The sequence below is a fragment of the Lipophrys pholis genome (genome assembly GCF_963383615.2).
Source record: "Lipophrys pholis genome assembly, chromosome: 20".
In the NCBI taxonomy this organism is placed as follows: Eukaryota; Metazoa; Chordata; class Actinopteri; order Blenniiformes; family Blenniidae; genus Lipophrys; species Lipophrys pholis.
Window position 1 is genome coordinate 1487079 of NC_137648.1, and position 18247 is coordinate 1505325.

Consider the following 18247-nt stretch of genomic DNA (forward strand, 5'->3'; position numbering starts at 1 on the left):
AAATGCAAATGAACCCATCCATCCTCCTGATGTTCCGCTTCTCAGGGGGCGTGAAAATAAATAGTCTCACTGCAGTCTGAGACTGGGGACTTCCTGAAGGACACTTGGTCTCCTGCTCAGAACTCTTCAAAATGTGGTGTGAAATGTGAAAAAAACAGGTGGATTCTCCTCATGTAAACGAGCTTCTGAACCTGGAGATGGTCTGAGAGAGCAGAGGAGTGATGGGTGGATTCATGAAGTACACACACACACACACACACACACACACACACACACACACACACACACACACACACACACACACACACACACACACACACACTAAAATCAGATGATCATCATATCTGCATGATCCTGTCGCTCCTGAGGGAAACACACGAACAACATGTGGGCGCGGTGCCCACCCACTGGGCGCGTGCACGGAATAATCAGAGAGAGAGAGAGAGAGAGAGAGAGAGAGAGCGAGAGAGCGAGAGAGCGAGTCCGGTGACTTGTCTCCGCTGCTGTTGTCGGTAACGGAGCTGCTGCGCACACACCTACACACACTCTCTCTCCCGGGTATCCACCGGCAGCGGAGCACCGGCTCTGGCGCACCGGGAAGCAGCAGCAGAAAACGGACAGGGGAGGCACAGCGACACATGTCAGACCGGCTCCAGCAGGGGAATGTACCGGATTCCGCTGCGCACACGCCCGGGCTGTCCCGCACCGAGGACTGCGCTGCGTTAACGGGACGCGGCACCGGGCCGAGGCTGGACCGGACCGGGGACTGATCACAGGAGTCACCTGGCTGCGGAGGGGCGGGGGGGTTGGAGGGAGGGGAGGAGGGAAGGAGGGAGGGGAGGAGCGGAGGAGCGTATCTTCGGACAGTCGGGGGCGTAACGACACCGCTTGCGCGCAACCGGAGAGTCAAGCGCAAAGTTTCCTCGATGGCGCTGGTGATGGAGCCGGTGAGCAAGTGGAGCACGAGCCAGGTGGTGGACTGGATGAAAGGTAACCATCGCACGCGCACACACATGTCTCGTGCACAGCGGGATTAATTAAGCACAGAAATGCGCGCACACACCTGCGCGGGAGGCTGAGAAGTCTTGCGTGGGAGGCGCGCGCTTGTTGTGTGTGTGTGCGCGCGCGCGCGCGTGTATGGCACCTGATGATCATCAGAAGGTGATGTAATCTGTGAGTGACAGCGGGAGGGGGCGGGGCTACAAACTTTTGAATGGGGGGTGAGATGTTTGGTGGATGTCTCTTTAAATTCCTCCTTCTTGGCACCGAGCCTCGATTCTCTCTTCATTTTTCTTCTTGCAGCAGCTTTGCATCAACTCTGTGAGAAGAGCTGCAGTGGAATCATCAGATTAATGATCTGTCATATATATTATTGAAACGCTGGTTTTATGGATGTTTGATCATTGTTTTCCCCAATTAATGTGACTTTTTATAGTTATTAAAAGCCAATTGAAATCACTGTTAATCTGATTAAAAGCAGAATAATTTGACAATCTACAGCAAATAAATAGGATGTGATGCATCTCTTGCCGGATTTTAGTGAAGGGTTACAGATCAACCAACCACCAGGTGAAATATTTAGTATTGAAATGTTTTCTACATTGTGAAGCACTCAGAGACGTATCATGATGCTTCGCTCTGAGACCGTTTTTGACACGCCGTGGTTCATCTGATAGTAATCGGATAAAATGAGGACACAAGCAAAAGGAAATGTCAAAAGTAAATTCAAATACCTCAATTTGTACTCGTTGGAGGCTCTTAAATCCCAAATTACTGCATAATGAGTGTCGGCAGGGTCACATGGTGCAGTGGTTAGTGCTCTCGCCTCACAGGGAGAATGTCAGGGTTCAAACACCGGCCAGGCCTTTCTGTGGTGGAGTTTGCATGTTCTTCCTGTGTGTGTGTGTGTTTGTGTGTGTGTGTGTGTGTGTGTGTCCAGAAACATTCCTCCCAGGTTAATTTACACTAAATTGCCCCTCGGGGAGATTGTAAGTGTGTGTTGTTGTGATTCTGTGTGTTTGCCCCGTGGGGGACTGGAACTGTCCCGGGTGTATCCTGGTGCTCGCTGGGACCCACATCAGATCAGATCAGATCAGATCAGGATAGAAGAGTGAACGGAGTGTTTGTAGGGACACAGAACACCATCTTGCAGTTTGCGTCGCAGAGTTTCTGACACTCTAATCTGCATCACACATGATTGAAAATGTAGTTGGATCCGACAGAAATTGCAGCAGTTTCCCGTTTTACTTTCTTCTGATCTTTCCAAGGTCTTTCTGCATTTCCCCCTGAATTTGCCATCCTGTGGTCATTTAGCTCCATTTGGTTGGTTTGTGTTTCCTTGGCGATTTGCATGATGTTGTCGTTTATGGCGGTTGTCGGATCTCGACAATCAGTCCAACGGCGGCACCCAGAGACATTTGTATCTGACTTGTATGAGTTTTATTAAGGTGCAGGAGCACAATCGTCCTGTTTCAATGCTTAATTAAAAAAAAACAAAAAACTCCTTGCCTGTTATTGTCAACAGTCGTTGAGCTAAAATATTAATGACACTTACTGCCTTCCAAGATTTAACATAGGGCCCAGTTACACCACAATGAAAATTCATAATTTCTGTGTTTTTGTTTCAGAAGAGGAAAAAAAATAAAGAAAATAGGAAGAAAATCAAGTTTTCATGTCGGGCCACTAGTGGGCGCAGAGAACAGTCCGCTAGAAACATTAACAATGCAAGTAGAAGGACATTCGTAAGGACAGACGACCAAGTTGGATCGTTATTACAGTGACTGTCAAAATAAAAGTACCAAGTCCCAGGAGAATATGGACTGGGAGTCCTGACACTCTGGAGGAAACGTTGTTCTGATTGTCTCTACTGAGCATGTGCAGAAGAACTAGCTGCTAAGGCCATGGTGGGCGTGAGCAGAAGCAACGTTTCAGAAAAGTTGCATCTTCACCCGTTTCCACGGCGACAAAGTCAAAACAGTTTGGAAAATTCCACCTGGGCAGCCTTTTTCAAAAAGTTGTGTTTTCCACGGTTTACGCGTAGATGGACTAGGGGCGTTTTTCGACAAGTTGCTTTTTCCCCATTTCCATAGTGATGGAGTCAGAGCCTTTTTGAAAAGTTTCCATGGCGTTTGTGAAAATGAGCTTTTTCTCCATTACCACACCTTGGGGGGGGGGCGTCTTAAAATAAACTGTGATGTCAGTGGCTTTGAGTAACAGTGTGGTTGAAACAAACTCCCAAAAAGCTACGATACTTTTCTGTTTCCGCTGAAAATGCTTTAAACTGTTTTTCAAACTTTGGGATGATACGATATTATTGTTCTCGGAACTGCAGCCGTCAGAACGGTTAGCCTTTTTGTTTTACTTTCTAATTCTAATAAGTCTCCATTAAACGTATATTAAATCAAGTTCTAATAGTTTTACACTCCATTTAGTTATTTTCAATCACGTAATAAGATTTAAAACTAAATATTTTTCTTATTCTTGATCAGGTTCGGCCCAAACCTCAGATATTAATGGATTCTGATCGTGAACGAAACATAAAATCTCATTCTCATTGAAGAAAGTAATGCAGAGTCTCTTTAAAGTTTCTTTTTCATTGGCTTCTTGGTGCTATAAAGAGGTTTTCTGTTATCATGATTGACATCTAGTGGGAATAGCAATCCGGTACATTATGGCTCCGGAGCGACGTGCACCGTAATGATGTGAGGGGAACTTATCGCTCTCCACACAATCCAGGGAATTGAGCCACTCGGGCTTAATTAGTTCCTCATCTGTTTAATCAGGGTTAGATTGTCAAGTATTGAAGGAAGCATCAGAAGTTGCAATCTCATCAGTTGATTCCTCATTACAATACCTTCAGAGTAGGTCTGGATACGTGATAATACTAATGACTGTGGTGTTCCACGCTGAAGCCTGCAGGCAGTTTGTAATTCTTTAAAGGGTCATATGATGCAAAATCCACTTTCTAAAGGTTCTCCAGCAGTACTGATCGTCCCCATACCTGGACTGACGTCCCAGAAGTGAAGACAGTCTGTCCTCTCTGTCCCTGGCTTGTTTCAGGTTTTAAAAAGTGTGTTGCTCCAAGCAGCCAATCAGAACTCAAACCCTATATAGTGTCATCTGGGGTTTAGCCAATCCCAATCAAGGTAGGCCCTCCCTTTGACTCCTCCCACAATTAGGCAGCACTGCTCTGGCACATGGCACCACGAGAGGAAGTACTTCCTCCTCTTCCCAAGATGGGCATGTGTGGGCGGAGCCAGTCCAGCTCACACAGACACAGCAGATTCTGAATGTAGCTCCTATGAGCCAATATTCAAATGAGGAAAATCAAGGAGAAGGAAAAAGATTTGGGGCAATAAACTTTGAATAGAAAGTTTTTGGACCAACCAGACCATGTGAAAGTGTTAAAAAGTTGTATAATACGACTCTAAATGATACTCCTCTTCAGATTCACCCAAAAAGGTCAGAGTTCACGGCGCCCACCGTGATTCGCGGCGGCGTGTAAAGATACAAGCTCGCGACTCAAGAGGGACTTAGTGCTAATTCACTTATCCTGTCAGACCGGCGCACGACTTAAAGAAAGGGAATCCTGTCATCTTCACAGCCGTCACAATGAGATTACTCAGTGAGAAGCTCCAGCAGAGAGAAAAACACATGCATGGAGAAACTTCAGCCCCAGTGTGAAGATGTAATTGAGTTTAGTTTGTAAGAGTGGCGCTCGACAGCCTCCGGCGATGGGATTATGGTCATGCATAATGCAGCAGCGGGGTTGATGAGGTCTGTACTTGAGGGGGGGTCCGTGTGAAACTCTGCTGCGACACAAAGGAAAATGGCTCCAGCTGGTTTTCCTGACGTGTCCCTCTGTGACGGCTCACTCTGGTCAGGACTCCTCCAGGAGGCCGGTGCTGCTGGGTTTGCTTTCCTCTGCCGACGATCCAAAAGTCCGTCCAACCGTCTTCAACCGGTGCTGGAAACGATCTCCGCTGACTGGCGGACAAATTATCAGTCAGTCATACCTTCGTCTACGCAGAGACGGGTTTCATGTTTGTCCACATTAGTTTTATATCAGACGGATTCGCTCCTTATTCATTGGGTGTTTTCAGAAAGCAGAGCCTCTAAAACAGAGAGGATAAATCTCCGACGCTCATCGGTTTACGTCTGAGGCCTCGTTTACGGCGCTCTCTCGGAAAAACTGAAAACTATTGTTGCGTTTTGGGAACGGTGCTTGGAGCAACTTTTTGAAAATGGGTCTCAAGGTAGAACAACTCCATGGAGGAAAACTTTTTGAATGTCGGTCTTGATCTCAGTAAACGGTGGAAACGTTGCTTCTGTGCACGCATATTGTCCGTCTACTGAGCACGTGCAGAAAAAGGATTCACTCCGGCTGTGTTGCCCGTGGCGATGCACTGCGGCAACGCCAGAGATTAGTTTTTGGTTGGTGCTATGGGGTGGCTTTTCAGTGACGGTGCTCAGTAGTTTCATTTCTAGTGCAACACCAATATTAAGACACACACACATTAAGTAAAAGCTCTGGGATATAAAACGTTGTTGTGCAACACAAAACGCAAGATAGTACGTCGCCTTCCCGTACACTCCCGTTTCCATCATGCGGACGTGTTTTACTGTTAATGCTAAGCTGTGCAGTCGCACAAAACATATTGTTCCCGTCGACTGTAAGTGGTGAGATGAAGGCGTAATGCATGCGCCGCACCCATTGGCTGAATCAGACACAGCAGGCTTTCTGAGAAGTTGCGTTTTGTCAGGGAGACGGAGTCGGACCCTTTTCAAAAAGTTGTGTTTTCAGTGGCTTCGAGCGCCGTCGTCGTGTAGGCGGACAAACAAGCCGACGTGCTGCGGTACCAGGGTCAGTCTTAGGAGTTTGCAGCAGATCCCATGAGTCCTGCCGGTTGTGATTGGGCCTCTGGACAGACGGCGTGCGGCCGGTTCACTGCTCCTCCGTCACAGAAAGGCTTTGGATGGACGCTGACCACTGCAGGAGGGAAACACCCCACCGGAGTCGCAGCTCTGAAGACGCTCTGACTCAGTCGTCCAGTCATCACCATTTGGCCCTCGTCAAACTGAGATCCTGAAGTCTGCCTGTTTTTCCTGTCTCTTCACACGTCGAGGACAAAATGTTCACTTGCTGCCTCCTAGTAGAGCCCACTCACTAACAGGTGCCATTGGAAGGAGATAATGAGTGTTACTGGCTTCTCCCGTCAGTGATGGAGACTGTGTGGCGTAAACCAGCTTTTAGACCTTCTTTAACTTCTGCACCAATAGAATCTACGCCTCCATTCATCTGGATGAACTCATTTCGACTCACCAACAACACCGAGGACTCCGTTAAACCACCTGCCTGCAGGTGAGCGTCCATCAGAAATCAAAGAATCACATTCATCACTTCGTCTCTTTTGGACTTTTGGACTTTTGGACAGTCTGTGTTTCGTAGGGAAGCCAAATGTTGAAGGGAAAGAGCCATTTTCAGTTTGAGGACGGTCAGTGAATGAGCTCTTAGTTTGAAACTTTCTTGGAGCTCCAATTGAGATCATTTTGAAAATGAGAATTTCAACCCTCTGGGTTTTTCAGAGGACAATTAGGATGAGTTAGTAAAAATGCTTTTCTAGAGAATTCAGAGTAACATCCATTCTTTAAGTGTGAAGTGGAGAATTTAATGTCTCGATGGAAACAAAAGGACATTCTGACTCGAGCTGCACGATATTAGGTGAACCTCCAGTGCTGCTGATGAGTTCTGCGATTAATTATATGATTGGTAATAAATACAATCATTAGTAGATAATGTTAAGACACATTTACACTTTTTCTTTTCAAGTGAAAATAGAAATCGTTCTTTGCGTTTTGGGGGGTCTGTTTCCACGACGGTGGAGCCTGAAGCCACTGAAAATGGAACTTTTGAAAAACGCTCCGCCTCTGTCTCTGTGTGGACGAAGGGAAACCACGGGTGTCGTAAACAATTCTTCTGCACATGCTCAGTAGATGGACAGTAAGAACAATGTTTCCTCCATATATTCTCCTGGGATTTGGTACTTTTATTTTGACATCCAACGTGGTCGTCTGTCCACTACAATGTCCGCGTTCTCCCATTGTTGATGTTGATAAGGTATTGTTCTCTGCGCATGTGTGTGATTTTCATTATAAAAAACCAACAGCACCTACTAGTGGCTCAACATGGATTCTATGGAAACAAACATCAATTTCAAAATGTCGGCCTGCAGACGTCAAACTTTTCTAAATGCAAAAATGATGCGCTTTCACTTAAAATATCATGCAAATAGAAGCTTAATGCCGTTTTAAATAATTTTTTGTTGATTGATTTGACACAATATTATTTTAAATTTTGTCCTTTTCAACGTGCTGCTCATGAATGCAAAGTCACTTCTCAATATTAAAATACTGCAGAATTCCTTTGTTCACTCGGGCCGCGGTGTTCCTGTGCAGCATTTCAGAATAAATGTGTTTTTTTTTTTTTTTTTTAAATTGCGTGTAAACAGACACGCCAGAACACTCCGGAACTTTTCCGTTTTCACTTCAAAATGTTGTAGCGTAAAATGGGCCCTGGTTAGTGTGACTGTTTCTGAGCTCATGAGCACTTCTGCCACCTCCGCCAGCGTCTAAAACACAATTCTCTTTAATGCTCCCAAATCTGTATATTTAGCCAGAGACTATAAAGGCGGCTGTGAAGCTGTAAAGCAGGCGGCGCTCCACATGACGCTCGCAGTCGTTCTATTGGACTCCAGTGGCGACGGTTCACTGAAGTCTTTCTCTGCTGAGGACACGCTGGAGGAGAAGCGTTGGATGGTTCAACTCTTCCCACGCCGGAGGTCCCTGGATGTGTCGTCGGTGCAGAACCCGCACCCTTATTAAAACAGTGGCAGCATGCTCGTCGTGCTCGGTCTCTGTTGCATCAAATTAGTTGGCGGTGCAGACGAGAGCGTTCAGTAACATCGGTGTCACTGACTCATTGTTGTCGGGCTGCTGTTTACTCGCCAACGTGCAGTTTTCATGAAGCAGGAAATAAAAGTGTTAATTCTTTTTTTTTATTTTTTCCTGGATTCCTCATAAATCTCAAATCACGCCTGTTGATGAGGACGAGGAGATTAATGGTGATCCACAGATAATCTACGGCTCAGGTTGCTGATCTCTTTCACAGAGTGAATTAAGACGTCCAAATGGCGGAAAAACAATATTTATTTAATGTAGGAGCTTCTTTAACAAGCTTATTTCTGTCAGCATGGTCATAAACTAACGAGCTGCCATGAGCTGGATGACTGAACGTCTGATGAGTTGGAAACGTTTAGCGGCTGTCTTTTTTTCATTTATATACATTTCTTTAAGATCTATTTGTCAAAAATATAGTGTTGTTATCTTAACGCCGGATATTAAGTCTTACATTATTTGAAAAGTTACCATTTGATTTAGTCTCGGTCGCTTTAATAAGAGCTGGAAGGTCCCAACGTTTTCCTAACCGACCGTCTTCTATACCACTGAGATGGCTTCATCATCCGAGGGAAAGAAATATTCAATCTGGCTCGTGGATCCTGCTGCGTGGTGCATCATGGGGGATTGGGAAGAGGGTGCACGCAATGCTGACTGTAGAATAAGTGGGTAAACCCTGGACCACACCACTGATCGGCTGCAGTCCTGATGTCTTGAGACAAACATCAGAAGCAAACCAGGACTTGCCGTTAAAAGAGACGATGCAAACAAACCCGTCTTCAACACTGACGTGCGTCTGGATGAATCCGAGTGTGTGTGCACATCACAAACAGGACGATATGCTCAGTGGATATAAACCCGAACATACGTTTAATCCCTTCATCAAGCAATCTGATCTCTCAGATTAACAAGAGAGGGACCATGTAAACACGGCGACTGAGTCCAGATGTATGAAAAGAGGCTGAAAGTCTCGGTAACCTTTCATTTAGATGTTCTGACCTTCAAAAGTAGATGACATATCTCTCGCTTCATGTCTCATCGATCTCACATAGCCGAACACAGCCTACCCCTCAACGCGCAAACTGTGAGAAATGACTAATGATCACTAATATTAGCTGTTATTGTTATTCGGCATGGCGGCTCCGGGCATAAAAAGCAGGTCAAGGGAGGCAGTCGATTGACTCACATGCTTCAGTGGAAATGCAAACAGGAGAAATGACGACAAAGATTTATTTACATGATGCATCGTGTCGTTTCTCTCTGAGCCTTGTTGTTAGATAGGTTATCGCTTGGTCATGTGCATATGGTGTGTGTTTATGTGTGTGTTTATGTGTGTGTTTATGTGTGTGTAGGTGGGAGGGTGGGTGAATAGTGAGTTGTTCGTCTCAGACCGTCTGTGCACAACAGCTGACAGACGCACAAACCCGCTCCAAACAGAAGGCTCCACCCGAGTCCTCGGACACACACACACACACACACACACACACACACACACACACACACACACACACACACACACACACACACACACACACACACACACACACACACACACACGCGGCATGCCTTACTGTGGTATTCAGTTCATGCTGGGTCTCTCGGGTGTGTCTGCTGCAACAGAAAGACACATGGTTTACTGTCTTTGTTGTCCAGTGGGGAAACATGGTCAACTAAATTAGTTTCCTTAGAAAGAAATTTGGTATACTATATTTGTTTTTTCAAACAAAAGTGTGGTATACAAGCTTTTTTTTTCCCAGATAGAAAAACATGGTATACCATCTTTGTTTTCTCTGGCAGAATCATGGTATACTGTCTTTACTTTTTCAGAAAGAAATGCTGGTATGTTGTATTTAGTTTTTCTGAGACAGGAACATGGTATACTATCTTTGTTTCCCCAGAGGAAAACGTGGTATTCTATCTTTGTTTTCCTAGACAGAAATGTGGTATACTATCTTTGTTTACCCAGAGGGAACCATGGTAAATCACCTTTATATCCATCCATCCATCCATCCATCCATCTTCTATCCTGTTCGTCCTTTTCTCATGGTATACTATCTTCCTTTACCCAGAGATAAACATGGTATTCTCTCTCTGTTTACAAAGACAATAACATGGTATATTATATTCGTGTGCAAACGTGGAAATGGACTTCACTTGTGTAGAGCATGTATCAGGTGTTCACTGTCTCGCCCAAAAACAATACGAAACATGTTGATTACCAGACGGGAGATCAAACCGCCAACCTTTGCATTGGAGCACGACCTGCTGTACCAACTGAGCCACGGCCGCCACATTAACACGCACGCATCGCACATGGTGGAGGCGTCTGGGGGCCAAAGAGGTCCGGGTAAGAGCCGAGTAATTCAATAGTAATGTGAGAAGCTGGTGTGCATCAATGGGAATGCAGGGAATTCACCCCCCCCCCCCCCCCCCCGCACCCCCCACCCTTCACTACTACCACCTCATCCCCACCCTGCCATGTTGTGTCATCATCTGTTCACACAGAGAGAGCAGAATGAATTCAACCACCCAGACGTGGAAGTCAGCGGTGAAATTGGCACGACGGCCAGCGTGCACATCTGATGACTCCACGTGTCTGGCGGGTTGAAGCCGCCGGGCGGGTGGCCGCGGCGTTTTAGGATCGGGGGAGGGGGTTTCGCTCTGCGGGATGCATTCGGGTCGGGAGCGAGAGACTCCAGCTTTTTGTGGGAGGAAAAGCGCTCACCGGGAAGGTGAACTCCTGTGTTTATTGGTCGGTTGTGCACACCGAGCAAACGTATGGCGCTCGGGGAAATCAGGATTTGGAGCGTTTTGTTCGGAGAGGGTTGTAAAAGTCAGAGGAGCATGATTCAGCTGCCGCTGTTTGGGGGCGTTTGCATACAGAAGCAGTGATAGAGTTCAGTAAATTCCACTGGAAGAAATCGAAGTTCCCTTCAGTCGTTTTCTCATTTTAATTCATTCCACTATTAACAAGCAGATTTAGAGAACAAAGAGTGGAGTCATGACATTTCAGAAGTCCCGTTTAATGGCCCCGAATCGACGTCGTTTCAGCATTCGGCAGTTTGGTTCACAGACTTTAGCATTAATACATGACTGCTAGCAGGAGGAGGTGGAAGCTCGTATTGACCTCACGCTGCAGAACGCGATCACCAATATCAGGCTTCAGGAGTTACGGAGTCGCAACCTTTTACACATGAATGCAGCTTTTGCACACTTGAATCATCATTTTGAAGACGAATCCTATTTTTTATCTGTTTTTATTTTTTTTTCTCGTGCGTTCCAATCTCATCCTACAAGAGGAATTTAATGTTTATGGAATTCTAGACATATATATATATATATATATATATAAAATAATAGATTTGTTATAAATTAATTCGGCTAATAGTAGCATAATTAGCTCAGGAGTTTTGTGGATTAGAAACACCACCTACAATCTAATCTAATGTATAAACCTCCAATGTGAGCAAAGAGGAGATTTCAAAATATAAAACAACCAACCTGCAAAAGAATTTGTTATGTATATATAAACTATTATACACTCAGCCAGAGCAGAGACTAATTTGGGGTTTACACAGCAACCAATCAGAAACACTGAAAAGCCATGTGATGAATTAACAACGTTAATTAGTTTAGTGAGGAATTGTCTATCTACTGAGCATGTGCAGAAGAAGTATTTACTACGGCTGTGGTGTACTGTGATGCACAGTAGCAGTGCTTCAGAAGAGTTTTTCCAACATTTACACGGAGACGGATCATTTTCAAAAAGTTCCACCATGGGAAGTTCCGTTTTCAGCGTTCGCAGACAACCAAAGCGCAACTGCAGTTTTCCATTTTCACTAGAAAACTTAGTGTGAACCGGCTCGATCCACACGAATGCACCGCTTCATGTGACCGCATCGGTTTTGGCCGGATCGGTTTTGGCCGGATCGGTTTTGGCCGGATCGGTTTTGGCCGGTCACTCACACGGCGCCGCTTTCAGGAGCCTGAAAACGAGGTTAATTTTCCATGGGTTTCCAGAAGGTTAGGGTTATTTTTTAAAACGCCGGCTGGGATTTGAGGTGTGGTCGGGCAAGACGCATATTTGCTGAAAGCGATGATGTCATCACTCTACCTCTCGACCCGAAAACCCTGCGACCTTCTCCGAGACGTCGCTCAACAACAACGATGGCGGACTCCATGCTCCAGGCTGAGCTGCAGAAGCTACTGATGCTCGTCCATTCAATAAGGCCAGATGTTGGATTTCTCGATTACGAGGATTTTTGCATGCCCCGCGTCTTCTTCTGCGCCTTCGTTGTATTTCTGTGGGTAACAGCGCCACCTATAAGCCTGGCATATGTACTACATCATTTTGAGAAATTTGTCAAGGTGCTGTGTTCTTAAAGCTTTTTAAGAACAACGGGGAGGAAACATCTGGCCTTGGATCATGACCTGGACTAACTACAAACTAGTAGAGCTCATGTTGGCTTCAGTGAAATAACTGCTGTCGCTAATGAGCAGCAAGTCCACAGCTAAACTCTGCTAATGATTCTTAATTACCTCGGTAGAGATTTTCAGGCGGGTGCACAGATTGTAATGTTTTATGATCAGGCTTTTATGTTGATTGACACATGCAAATTTCTCTGAAGAAATCCCTGAATCATTTATCCACCGCTCCATCGCCTGAAGCAAAGTTCCCTCCTGCTTTTCACGCATGAGATCTTTTGTTGTTTTTTTGTTTCCAGCATGCAGAATTAAATAGGTGACAGATACAGTAAATACATTTGTTTACATGGATGTGCTCTGGAATGTGTTACTGTCGGAGGACTGGGCAGCGCGCCGGCCGGAATCTGACCTCTGACAGCTGCCGGGCGTCGAACATCCATCTTTTACAAATCAAGAGCGACGCTCGTCCGGTTTTTATTGTTGGCGAAGCGGCACGTTGCTGCGACGTTGACACATAACCCGACCAGGAGGGCCGTGCTCCTTTATAGGACTAACATCAGGGCAAATAAACACTTTTAATAGGTGTGTGTGTGTGTGTGTGTGTGTGTGTGTGTGTGTGTGTGTGTGTGTGTGTGTGTGTGTGTGTGTGTGTGTGTGTGTGTGTGTGTGTGTGTGTGTGTGTGTGTGTGTGTGTGTGTGTGTGTGTGTGTGTGTGTGTGTGTGTGTGTGTGTGTGTGTGTGTGTGTGTGTGTGTGTGTGTGAGAGGGTGTTTGTAGGAGTTTGGCCTGCCTGCTGTTGTGAAAAGTGTGCCTCTGTGGGAGTGGAGTGTGTGAGTCAGCTATGAATCACACTTTCTCTACCAGTCACACACACACACACACACACACACACACACACACACACACACACACACACACACACACACACACTGTACATGTAAAGTATGCATGGCTGCATAGATGTATGTTATTATACAACAAACCCACAGACAAATCAGACTGTGAACATTCATTTCTAACACACCTCACAAAGTTGTACTGTCATTTTTTATTTCCACTAAATACTTGAATCCAGTGGCGTCTGTGTCGGTGAATTCAGAGTTGTGGACTCAAGTCACATGACAAGCTTTTTTTGTGTTGTCACTGTATCATGGGTTTTTTTTTTCTATATAGGTCAGTTGTTGCATCTATTGTATTAAACTTTAGACACCATATTCGAGCCACTTCATTAGACACACACTACACACAATATACACACAAAATAATGTAATCCAGAACAACAGTGTGCCTTTAATTGTGTTTTTATAAAGATCATTTCTGACTTGAAGTCACCAGAGAAGCTTTGACTATATTTACAATGGCTTGGTTGAGGTTTGCAGAGCTTTTTGACCCCCTCATTAAGATATAAATCTAAATATTATAGAAACAATTCTCTGTATGATGCAATCCAATTGCAACACCGCAAATATGACCAAAAACTATAAATGTTTTAAATCCTCCTTGAGACGTGCTTTGTGTTGAAGACGATCTTTAGACCACAGTTAGGCCATGTTTACAGGACAGCCTGTTCATTGTAATGAAACCACACACATGCGCCTGGACAACAACACGCTATAAACATTAACAAAGGAAGAACACAGACGTTCTAGTGGACAGACCACCAAGTTGGATCGTTATTACGGTGACTGTCAAAATAAAAGTACCGAGTCCAGGAGAATGTGGACTGGGAGTCATGACACGACGGAGGAAACTTTGTTCTTGTTGTCTATCTACTGAGCATGTGCAGAACAACTATTTACCACGGGCATGGTGAGCATGTGCAGTAGCAGCGTGGGCCCTGAGTGTTTCCAGAAAGTGTCGTTTTCACCGTCGACATGGCGACGGATTGTTTTCGATAAAGTTCTACCACGGGAGCCATTTACAAAAAGTTCTAATTTCAGCATTGAATCAAACATCGGGGGGCGACATTGTCTTTACATATTTACATGTAAACATGTTTGCATGTTCTCCATATAGTATTAAACCCACTTTCTCTGCGTTCCCTTCACCTGCTGTGACCTGATGTTCTCTCTTCATTCTCATCGACTGGACTCGTAAACTTCTCGCCTGCCGGGCTTCGTATCGGTCCTCTTCTGCGAGTGTCAAGGGTGGTTCTGATAGTGGAATCAATTTGTCGAGCTCTCCTCCAAAACTACGATTAAAAAAAACAACAAAAAGAACTCAAATGATCGTTTTAGTTTTAGGGCAGAAAACCTGCACTTATTTACATTTTCATGCAGATTTTTCTGGTGCTTTTTAAAAAACATTTGAATAAATGGTGAGATGTAGCGGCTGCGGTGTGGGTGGGGGGGTGGAAGAGGGGGTGGGGGGCGGCAGAGGGGGGGGGTCCGACACATGCCGATGAGAGAAGGAAGCTGCGTGTGCAAAATAGTTCGGAAGCAGTTTAGCAGCTGTCTCACCAGCTTTTAATTTCTTTCTCCTCTCGTCCCTCCATATCTCTGTTAGCCTGCTGATGATAGATGAGTGTGTTAGAAAGCGGGGAACAAAATCAATGCTCATTCCCCAGTGTGTGTGTGTGTGTGTGTGTGTGTGTGTGTGTGTGTGTGTGTGTGTGTGTGTGTGTGTGTGTGTGTGTGTGTGTGTGTGAGTTTAAAAGCTGGTTGTGTTCATTGTGTCGGGAGCCGGGGGGGGGGGGGGGGGGGGGGGGCTGCAGCTCAGCCGCCCCTCATGTAACAGACCCCAGCAGAGTGGAGTCGTACCTCATCCTCTCAGTAGAGAACTTAACATGATGTTGACTAAAACAACCTGATTTGATGCAAGTTGATCATCTGTGCCATTCTTCAATCACATAGCACACAGCTTACTGCAGGGCTGTTGAGGCTCCGCCCCCTACATACACTGTGCATTCCTCCACGCCATGCTCACATGATTTCTACGATCCCAAATCACACTTGAGCCCAGAGTAAAAGACTATTTAAAGGTTCATATTGTCCAGCTTTTCAACACTTTCACATGAGTCTCGTTGGTCCAAAAATGTTGTATTGTATTGTATAAGTTTATTTCCCCAAATCAGTTTCACCTTGATTTTCCTCCGTTTGAATATTGGATCATAGGAGCTGCATTCAGAATCTGCTGTGTCTGTGTGAGCTGGACTGGCTCCGCCCCCACATGGCCATCATGGGACGAGGAGGAAGTACTTCCTCTTGTGGTGCCATGTGCCAGAGCAGAGCTGCCTAATTGTGGGAGGAGTCAAAGGAAGGGCCTTGCCCCCAAACCAGCAGCTGGTGTAATTGCGTGACATTTGTTTCTCGTGCAGTTTGATCTCAAAAGAGAACGTGAAAGCCACCCGGTCCACATGAAGATGTGAAAATTCTCGGCTCCCCCCCCCCCCCCCCCCCCCCCCCAAGTGAACCGAGTCCCGACGATCCAAATGTGAAAGGCCCCAAGATTAACTGGAAACACCTGGTAATAAAATAATAATAAAAAAATATGGGAAAGATTAACAAGCGTAGCTGGAAGTTTGACTCATTTCTGCTCCTAAATGGACTGAAAACAACCTTCAAAGTGTGACAACACAATACAACCCAAGTTCTGAATGAAATCTCTTATGCCCCCCCCCCCCCCCCCCCCCCCCCCAGATAGTCTCTGCTTCATCCTTTACCTTTTGCTACTCGGCCTTTGAACAAGGCAAACGCGTACAAAGCTGCGAACAGGCTCTGGGAGACACGGCAGCTGTTCTATCATACAAACAAACTGGAACAAGCAGCAGGAGCGGCAGCGGGAGGAGGAAAAAAAATGGTCGACTCGAAGACTTTGAAGAGGAGGGAAAGAAGACGGTGAAAGTGCGGAGAGGAAAGCCGATTAGTGATTCTGGAGCTCAGCCCGAAACCCTGTAACTTCCAGTGGAGGGATGCGTGCGGTTATTGATCGGGCGGCGAATGTGTCGGGAGAGTCTGAGCTGCAGACGTCTTCAGGAGCGACGGCGGCCCTGGGAGGAGAGCTAGCTCCTCCGGAGCTGGAGTCTGTCTTTGTTTATTTAGTCTCGGGCAGGATGTGGGGACGGGAACAAAAGTAACACAATGGAAGAGAGAAAAGAGGGAATATCTTCTTGTTTTCTAAAGTGAAACTCAAAAATTCTGCACCACAGATGAGCTAAAAATCTCAAAACGTTTCCAGCTTCAAATATAAAATCAGCCGTTTTACATTGGTAACCAGCCCAAATGTCGCCCGCTACGTCCGCTGAATATCACTATAACCTGTGTGTGTGTGTGTGTGTGTGTGTGTGTGTGTGTGTGTGTGTGTGTGTGTGTGTGTGTGTGTGTGTGTGTGTGTGTGTGTGTGTGTGTGTGTGTGTGTGTGTGTGTGTGTGTGTGTGTGTGTGTGTGTGTGTGTGTGTGTGTTGCAGGTCTGGACGACTGTCTGCAGCAGTACGTGTGTGTGTTTGAGCGCGGCGGCGTGTGCGGCGAGCGGCTGCTGAGGATCAGCCACGCCGAGCTGGAGGAGCTGGGAGTGTCTCGCATCGGCCACCAGGAGCTCATCCTGGAGGCGGTGGACCTGCTCTGCGCTCTGGTGAGTTGAATAGCCACCAATCGGACGACAGATCTGCAGAAGCTCCGCCCCCCCCCCCCCCCGTCAGGAAGTCAACCCTTCATTATATCGTCTCTGTCTCTCTGAATGGATTAAAGGTATAAACGTCTGAATCAACTCGCTGTGGGCCGGTTACATATTCATACAAATCATTGCTCCAAAAACAGGAGCGGAATGATATAATAACAGATAAATGTCACTGTGATCATCATCCTCACCCACTCCGTTTTACAGCCTCCGTGAATCATCCACGTCTCTTTTAGACGAAACTGTGTGGACGTGGTGGAGCTCACCTCCGTCTCTCTCTCTTTCTGTAGAACTCGGGTCTGGAGACGGAGAGCGTCCGGACTCTGGCCCACAAGCTGGGCGCCTCCGCCAAGAACCTGCAGAACTTCATATCGGGCCGGCGCCGCAGCAGCCAATCAGAGAGCAGGAGCTCCCGGCGGCTCCCCAACGACCTGCTGACCTCCGTGGTGGACCTGATCACCGCCGCCAAGAGCCTGCTGGCCTGGCTGGACAGGTGAGTTCTGTCGGCGCCACCTTAAAAACTGCTGACTCAGAGAAACACCTCAGGTTTTTTAAGTTTCTCGCTTTTGAGTGAATATTCTCAGCTTGTAAAAAAACACAAGGCCTTTAAAAACTCTTAATCTCATGAAGTGAGGTGAGTGTTTGTCTCTGTGATGGGACAGTTTCACAGTTTGTGATCTTTGTTTACTTCCTGTTGTCTTTCATTGTGGAAAGTATTGTAGTAAACAATCGTGCAGTTTAGTCAACAGTGCACGCAAAACGACAAGCCGTCTGCCTGATCACAACAAACACATAAATATGATCAATATAACAAGTAGGACAATAAAGAGTCCAACTTCAACAATGACAAAGATGATCATAGTGACAGAAACAACAAGACCAATAACAACAGAAGCAACAACAACAACAACAATAATAATGATAATATCAACAATAACAACGGAAACAACAATGACAACGCAGCAATAATAAATCTCATAACAACAACAACAGCAACAATTGTAAGTATTATCTTAGACACAAAAAATAACAAAAATACAATTTAGAGTGAAATTCTGAAAAATAAATACAAACAATCTTCGGGTCAAAATTGAAAGATAAAGTGAGTGAAGCCTTGAAAATGTCTTGAGCTTCAGGGTTTGTAAAAAAAAGTTTAACTTTAAAAAGTGATTTAAGTAGAAATATTTAATCTGGTTTGATATTAATCTATCAGCACGTCAGTGCCGTTCCTGTTTTAAAGACGAAGGAGAAAACTA

The 18247-nt window shown here is 45.7% G+C and overlaps 1 protein-coding gene across 1 annotated transcript in view; it reads left to right on the forward strand.

Annotated features, from left to right (window-relative positions):
- Positions 1-926: 926 nt before the first annotated feature.
- cnksr2a (connector enhancer of kinase suppressor of Ras 2a) overlaps positions 927-18247 on the forward strand; it is a gene marked incomplete at both ends in the record, with an annotated part of 59361 nt that continues 42040 nt past the window's right edge. The window contains 3 exons of the mRNA XM_080489816.1: positions 927-990; positions 16783-16946; positions 17282-17484. Coding sequence (XP_080345942.1) covers positions 927-990; positions 16783-16946; positions 17282-17484 — 431 coding nt within the window. The remainder of the gene's footprint in view (positions 991-16782; positions 16947-17281; positions 17485-18247) is intronic.